The sequence below is a fragment of the Andrographis paniculata genome, unplaced genomic scaffold (assembly GCF_009805555.1).
Source record: "Andrographis paniculata isolate CXL003 unplaced genomic scaffold, ASM980555v1 Contig22END, whole genome shotgun sequence".
NCBI classification, from domain to species: domain Eukaryota; kingdom Viridiplantae; phylum Streptophyta; class Magnoliopsida; order Lamiales; family Acanthaceae; genus Andrographis; species Andrographis paniculata.
Genome location: NW_026137513.1, coordinates 852,780 through 861,152, shown reverse-complemented (window position 1 = coordinate 861,152; position 8,373 = coordinate 852,780). Strand labels below are relative to the sequence as shown.

At 33.5% G+C, this 8,373-nt stretch overlaps 1 protein-coding gene across 5 annotated transcripts; it reads left to right on the top strand.

Moving 5' to 3' along the window:
- Positions 1 to 1,401: 1,401 nt before the first annotated feature.
- Positions 1,402 to 8,128, top strand: LOC127245466 (nucleolin 2-like). 5 transcript variants are annotated; one of them, XM_051266364.1, is made up of 14 exons: positions 1,402 to 1,587; positions 1,669 to 1,720; positions 1,977 to 2,038; positions 3,574 to 3,900; positions 4,096 to 4,182; positions 4,517 to 4,594; positions 4,776 to 4,867; positions 4,949 to 5,066; positions 5,508 to 5,599; positions 5,681 to 5,756; positions 5,868 to 5,956; positions 6,124 to 6,552; positions 7,461 to 7,913; positions 8,045 to 8,128. In XM_051266364.1, the coding sequence occupies exons 1-12, from the start codon at positions 1,552 to 1,554 to the stop codon at positions 6,497 to 6,499; spliced, it is 1,485 nt and encodes a 494-aa protein (XP_051122321.1). In that variant the 5' UTR covers positions 1,402 to 1,551; the 3' UTR covers positions 6,500 to 6,552; positions 7,461 to 7,913; positions 8,045 to 8,128. The 5 variants fall into 5 exon arrangements, with proteins under 5 accessions (XP_051122321.1, XP_051122322.1, XP_051122323.1 ...); XM_051266365.1 differs by having other exon boundaries at positions 1,977 to 2,023; positions 7,461 to 8,128; XM_051266366.1 differs by having other exon boundaries at positions 4,517 to 4,570; positions 7,461 to 8,128.
- Positions 8,129 to 8,373: the final 245 nt, after the last annotated feature.

The following is an 8,373-nucleotide window of genomic DNA, read 5'->3' as shown; positions in this document are numbered from 1 at the left end:
TTCAATCCATCGATCAACACCAACAATCTATTCAACTTAAATCGATCGATCAATACCAACAATCCCTTCAAATTCAATTCATCAAAATCAACAAATCAGTCATCACACTTAATTTTTGTCTTGCCCACGACCTCGTCCTCACCCTAAACATTTACCCTAAGCTGCACAATGGAAAAAACATAACTCAAAATAGGTAACATAGAAAAAGATGAACATTTATCCTAAACTGCACAATGAAAAAAACAGAATTCAAAATAGGTAAAATAGAAGAAGATGAACATTTATCCTAAACTGCACAATGGAAAAAAGAAAACTTACCGAAAATCGCCTCCATAGACGCACCAAGTATCGTCGATTTGAAGTACGGTACAGAGAGTTGAAGAAGACAAATAAAAGACGACGCGCGAGGGAAGGGTTTCGTTGAAGAAGGCGATTTGAAGACGGAATGGAGAACAAACAAGCAAGAGGGAGGATTTTCGTTGAAGAAGACGATTTGAAGATAGAATAGAGAACAAGCGAGTGCGATAGAGGATTTTTGTTGAAAAAAACGATTTGAAGGGGGAAGATTAACGATTTGAAGACGAAGGATTCCTAAATCCCTGTAAGTCTTTAAAATAAAACTTACTATATTGCCCCTGCGTAATCTAAACAGTTCAGATTGGATCAGCATCAGCACCGGATCCGCCTCCAATTTGTTGACCTAATTTAATTTAGTCATTTAGTATATTTTACTGCACTTAAAGTAAAATCCATTTGAATTGATTTTTAAAAATAAGAAGAAATCAAAAGCAGAAACTAAAATCAAAATAAGAAGTAATTCGATTTTGTATTTGAATGAATTATTATAAAAACTGTTTGAATATAATAGAGTTAAAAGAGCTTTTAACCATTCAAATTATTTAAAATGATATGTTGTTAATATAATTGTATTTTTCTATAAATTTTTTTATAATATATTTTAAATTTTATAATTATATTTAAATATTTTAAATTATAGTATATAAAATATATTTTTAAAAAAGTTAATTATTTATATTTTAATAATTTAATTTTAAAATAATATATAAATTAAAAATAACACAACAATCCAATATTTTTAAATTTATTTTAAAATTTTATAAATTATATTTAATAATTTTAGTATAATTAAAAAAATTATATACTTTTATTTAAATGTGATATCTTAATATAATTTTAAATTTTAATTAAAGTATATCATATAATAAATAACTTTTTATTTTTATATAATATTATAATATAGTATTATATTGTATTTATTATTATTATTAATAAAGATAAAATAGTAATATTAATTTAAAATACTTTTTATTGTTTCTAAAATAATTTATTTTTGGACAAAATTCGAGACAAACAATAATGCAACATGAAGTAGATGGCAGTCGCCCTTCTAAACATCACACCACTCCTTAAAATGAAAAAACAGCACAGCAGCAAGCTGTTTGTTTGAGGCCAAAACCCTAATCGAATCAATCTATTACCGCGCTAATTCACCAAGTCCTTAATCCAAACTTGCAGAGCAGAGCTTCCAGGATGATGACCGAGTCCAAAATAGGATCTGCTTTCCAGGTTTGTTTTTTTGCTAAGAGAATCGAGGCTTCATTTCTCTCTCTCTAAGTTTATTTTATTTTATTTTCTTTCATTGTTAAGGAGGTTGCTGCAGCCCCCGTTGGCGATGCTCTCACCTCGCCCCTGGGAAAAGGTATTCCATTTTGATTATAACTTTGAGATTTTATTAGTTTTAGAACGTTATTTTTAAGTTCTTCCTGTGGTTCGCTTGTATTTTACTATTTAAGCTTAGTTTCTTCCACGGGTTCTGATTCTTCTCATTCCTGGGTTGTTGATTTGCCCTTTTTCATTTTCTGTTGCTTTTGTTTTATAGTAATTATGTATGGTGTTGCTATTGAATTGAATTTTAGGATTGGTTAGGAAATGATGCTGCTTTCTTATATGTGTAGCTGGCAGAAGAAAAGCCGAGGATGCTGATATGGTTGATGAAGAGAAGGTTGATTATCTGAATGTCAGTCAGTTCTCTTCCTAATCTACTCGTTGCTTGATTTGATGTGCAGATGTCATTTGTTACATTTGCTAAATTTTGGAGTTGCATTTTAATTTTATTAATGATGAAATCAATAGCTGTGATACAAAATGTGAATAATACGACTTGGATATAGACTCAAATAATAACACCCTAATCTAACTAATCTAATTGATATAACCAAATAACAATGAAAATCTAATCTAAATCATAAACTAAATAATTAAAATATCTCAATATTATTTCCAACTCAAGTCAAAGTCAAAAGCACCAATCTCAATTGAATTACAATTAAAACTATGACTCACTCAACCGAATAGAGTAGGAAATATAACTGGCTTAAAGCAAAGTTAGAATTGGAAATACGACTCCCCTTGGAATGAAGCTATAGTTGGAAATAAGACTTGCTTACAACAAAGGGTTGGAAATATGACCCTCTTACAACAAAGTACGACTCCCTTACAATGGAGTTAAAATTGGAAATAGGACTCCGGACTTGGTTACACAAAGTTAGAGTCCAAAATAGTATTCATTTAGGGTGAAGTTAAAGTCGAAAATATGATTTGCTCTCAACGAAGTTAGAGTCGAAATTTGCTTATAATGGAGTTAGCGTTGGAAAAAAATACTAAAAAAAAATAGAGTTAGAGTACAAAACATGATCCACTTATAATGTAGTTAGAGTCGAAAACAAAATTCATCTCACAACGAAGTTAGAGTAAAAGAAGACTCTCAACAAAGTTAAAGTTGAAAACATGACTTTGGATTAAACATAATCAGGAGTCCTGATTCAGGACAAATGATAGGAGACTAAACATAAATTTTATTAAAATTGAAAAGCAAAATTAACAATATGTACAATTGTAAACATCTCAAAATTAGGAATCTCCAGCTTGAGTATACCTGGAGAAGCGTGACTTTGATACCTTATGATATTTTGCATAGTTTCAAAGTTGCATTTTTATTAATAATGACATCAAGGACCTATAAATAAACATGATACAAACTGGATAGGTTCATATAATAATAACTTAATTTCATTGATATAATTTGTTAGTTGACTTTTGTAAAATATATAAATGAAGCACATTCCTACTAGTTTAAATTTTTAGGTGAGATAGTCATTCAAATATTCTAACATAGTATCAAAGTCGGGAAGTCCTGTGGTCGAGTCCCACCGCTCACATTCGTCGTCGTCCATATGCAAGATTCGTATTGTGGCATATATATCTTCCTCGCACGTGAGGAGGCATGTTGGTTGACTCCTGTAAAATTGATATATGATGCGTATATCTACTAGCTTAAGCTTGTAGATGAGACGATCATTTACATCTTCTAACATAACCAAATAACAATGACTTAATCTAGATAATAGAAATCTAATTTAAACGATAAACTAAATATCATAAATATATCTACAATATCTCATCAACATTGATTTTCAGATTTCATGTGATTCAAATGCATTAATTTGTTGATCATTTTGCAAGAAGTAATGCTTGAACTGTGGTATCATTTAGGCGCCATTGGCCGAAATTGGCTGTTTAGATTCAGACTTAGCTGGGGATGGTAGTGCTTTGGAGGGTGATACTAGCGGTTCAAAGAAGACACCTGCAATTGCGCCAGAGGATGAGAATTTAGCTTCAGATAAAAAGATTGAAAGAAATGATGTTTCTAATTCATCCCTTGGAGATGAAGCCAGTTTAGATGGGGATGTTGTTGAACTTGTTGAAGCTTCTCTTGCTCCAACAGAAAATGATCCTCCAAATGATGTGAAGGAATCCAGCGCTGATTTGGAGGATAAGACAATCAAAGAAGAGCCACAAAAGAAAAAGTTCAAAACTATGGTACCTTGGCATGATTGCATTTTGATTTAATTATTTTGTGCATCTTGGTATAAGACTTCTGATGGCGGTGATTTGTATGTATGATTTGGCTGTCTAGAACTTCAAATCTTGTATCAATATGAATGAGTCTTGTGGTTGTTTGATAAATATCGCTTGCTGATGGGCTATGTGTTTCGTTGGCAAACTGTACCAAAGAACTGCAGTAGCTTTGAGGCGTTTCCTAAAGATGAAAATTCATCAGAGGAACAAGAGAAAATTACTTCTGCATCTCCCATGAAAATTGTAAGCGTTCCTCTTTGTAGAAAAAATAGGGGAAGTTTATTTTATTTCATTCCAAGAGAAAAAAGAAAGGAAAATTCACTAATATATATATATATAGGTATTTGTAGATAATCTATCTAACAAACAAAATCTAATATTTGATCATAATAGTCCTAACTATATCAAGTCCATCTAAATTATAAATATAGATATAAATCTAACACTCTTGATGAACTGATGGATGGATTTATCATTGTTGCTTCCTGAGTTTTGTTTGTATGTGTTGCATGACTGGTGGTATGGATGATAAACACTTATGTTGGTTTTCAACTCATTTATCTTCCTTTCTATGCAGGATATGGAAGTAGAAATGACTGATGCTGCAAAAACAGCCAAAAATGCAGATAATGTGGGTTCCCTACTCGAAAATGCTGTGAGTTGTTTATTCTTCATGTGCACTTGCAAGTTATTTGGCTGGAAAAAAAATAATATATTCCCTATACTGTCACTGGTGGCTGTTACCTGTTTTTATTGTCCAAGGAACATGTATAAAGTACACAACTCAGGCCACAACATACTTGTATAAATTTATGGTATTGTTTAATTTTCCGCAGCCTGAAATCCCTTCCTCACCCAAAGAACAAAAAAGGGGCCCAAAATCTGTGTTTGTTGGGAATTTATCCTTCTCCATTGAGCGGGATGATGTGTAAGTCTTCTTTAACTCAAAATTCTTGTTTTTGAATTCTTAATTGATATTATCTTTTGAGCCCTACTTTTAATTGTCCAGTGAAAACTTTCTTCAAGCTGCTGGTGAAGTTGTTGCTAACCACTTTGCCATCAATTCAGACGGAACCTTCAGGGGCTATGGTTATGTTGAATTTGCTTCCTCTGAAGCAGCAGAGAAGGTATTCTTTCCCAGTATTGATGAATTATAATTTGTAATTGTTTGTTGGTAAATGCAGGTGTTCATAATTCTAATTTAGTTTCTATTACTTCATAATTTGGTTTGGTGGCTTTAAAAGTGGTTCTGATACCTGCTTGTTTACTTTTAGAGGATTCTGCAGCAGCTTTAGAGCAGAATGGTAAATTCAAAACAATTAACTTCTGAGGGCAGATCTACTATTTGCAATCCCTTTAAACTTGTATTATTTCTGAAAGTTTGATAGGTTGAAGATGGATCCTTGTGCAATCTCTTTGTATTATCTAGGCCGTCGTGGCATATGCATTACAAATAACGGAGAATAGTTGCTTGGTGCAACGGGAGATACTTATTTCTTTTGGGAACACTGTTGCAATTTCTACAGCTATTTTATTTTAATTATTTTCTTATTTATGAATACATATAGGCTGTCAGAGAATTGAATGGTAAGGAGTTGCTACGTCGTCCTGTTAAAATTGATTTTGTAAGGGAAAAGAGCTCACTCAACCCTTACAGAAGGTAAAACTGCTTTAATTCCTACTTTTAGTGCCATCTGCATTTTGAAAATATCACATCATCAATGAAAATAATATCTTCTAGTGTTCAAGACACAAAATCCCACAAGGTACAAACAATATACATTCGTGGATTTGATAAACATGATGGTATTGATCAGGTATGTTTTGCCATTCTATTTACATTTTCTGCAAGCAGCACTTCAATATGTTAGCCCCAAGATTCCTTATTTGTAATGTACTATTCTGAATTTAAGAACCATAAATTGCAGATTAAGAGATCTCTGGAACAACATTTTGGTCTTTGTGGCGAAATGACAAGGCTTACCATTCCAAAAGATTATGATGGAAGCATTAAGGGGTTGGCTTCTTTCTTCTTTCAAGTTTTAAAGCTAAGATGCAGAGCATTGTGGCCTTGTGGGAATCAGTCTCCCTGTCGCTTGTTATCATAATTGTCCCGTATTTTCGACTGTTAAGTTATAATCACGTGGTTTTGCATCAGCTAAGGCATTGCTCTTTCGTTACCAGGATAGCGTATATAGACTTCAAGGAAAAAGATGCCTATCACAGAGCATTGGAACTAGATGGATCAGAAATTGGAGGGAATCCCTTGGCGGTGGAGCCAGCCAAGCCGAGGCCCACTAATCATGATAACATCAGTGGTGGGAGATGGGCTGGTTCAGGTTTTGGTGGTAGATTAGGTGGTAGTGGTGGCTGGGGCTTCGGTGGTAGATTTGGTGGTGGTGGTCGAGGTTTTGGTGGTAGATTCGGTAGTAGTGGTGGCTGGGGCTTCGGTGGTAGATTTGGCGGTGGTGGTCGAGGTTTTGGTGGTAGATTTGGCGGTGGTGGTCGAGGTTTTGGTGATAGATTTGGTGGTGTTGGTTGCAATCAAGGGTGGTGTTAGAGGGTAGTGAGCGGAGCATCAAGCAAACCTAACATGGTTTTTTGCCTTATATAGTATGTGATTAATAACCTTAATTTCTCTTTTACATCTTCAATTTGATAAAATCGAATAAGAGACCAATTTCGTTAATGGAAAAGAGGGAAATATAGTTTTGGTCTCATGTGGCACGTCTTATAATTTTGGTCCTTTAAGTGATTCTATATGAAAATAGTCCTATATTTGATTCGCCATTACTGAAAAAAATCTTTCAGTACTAGATTCTTGCATGGAAGCTCAGCTGGAACCGCCATGTGGTATGTTCCAGTGCTAGAGGCTGATTTTGAACTGTGTTAATTGTTGCATTTAGTTACTAGGAATTGAATGAAAGGACAAATTAGCTGACACCAGAAAATTCCACATGGTGCAGTTCTAGTTCACCTTTAGGCTTTAGTGGGACCTAGTCAGCTCACATGCGGAACATGCATAAGAATTCGGCATAGAGAATAGTCTTAGTGATTATGATTCTAATACAGGACTATTTCATACAAAGTTCATTTAAATTGCCAAAATGATTAGTGCCACATATGAGCCCATATTACATTTCGGTGGCTATATATCTTACTCGTTGCTATAATGGTATGTGCGCGTGACACTCAATGCATGCATTTTAGACCCCTCACGTGTCACTTTGTGTTAGCATGTGTGAATCTCACACTCAAATATAGGATCATTAGAGAAACTACGAGTGAGATACAAGAGTAGTTCCTTATAGTGTCATAGTGTCACTTAATGGATCAACATGAGTATGAGTCCCTTAGGGGACTAACATTAAAACATACCCTTCATTAATTAATGGCTTCTATTCCTGTTAGTCAAAATACAGCCAATAGTATAGTTATCCAATCTAATTCCACTAAATAAGGTATTATTGATATTTGTAGATTTAGCCTTTTATCCAACATTCTTTTCACTAATTTTGCAGGGGACAAGATCTCGTTCAACAAAGATGATTAGTGATATAGTATCGACTAAGATCCATTCCTTGCCAGGTTTTGAAGTCATTTTTTGTATCTGTTTTTGGGCAGTGGATATAACTGAATCCATCTGTTTTTTTTTTTTTTTTTTTGTATGTAGTTGAATGTATAGACACCACCTAACTCTGTTGCCACGGTTGAGACAAGAATATAGATGAACATATCCAATACTTAGATTGAATGGATCTTTGTATCTATTGAAGTTATTGTCTATTATCAGCCAATTTTCAACAGCATTAGTATGTTGGGACCACATCTGGACATGCACCTCTATGTTATTAATGTTTATCAAATTACGGGTTTTTCTTATTTTATTTTATATATTTATTTTTATTTTTATTTTTTTTTCCTTTCACACGCTGTATTTGCTCTGTACCATCTTCTCTCCTGCTCTCCCACAAGTAAGCCAGCATTCCTTTGATGAAAATGATGAGTATATATTGAGTTTCATGATTTAGGATTTTCTATATTTGAAATTCACTTTTCTTTTGCATATGGGGGAATCTCATGGTTTTTGTCTATTTCACTGGAGGTCACTAGCAAACTACATAATGAATAGAGAGTTCTGGAACAAGCTCTACAAGCAATTATATAGGAATTGTCGAAGGCAAGCAATGAGGTAATTTTTAACGGCAAGGTTTTTTTTTTTTTTTTTTTTTTTTTTTTTTTTTTTTTTTTTTCCTTTTCAGCTTATTGGGTGTTTTTTGATCTTGGTTTATGATTGGAGATTGATACTAAGCAAAATTTCCTTGTATAGATATTCCACTCCTGTTTTGATCAACAATCTTAAGGAGATCTCACTCATCCTTCACTAATAGAGTGATCACCTCACCTGGATGAAGATTGGTGGGAAATAAATAC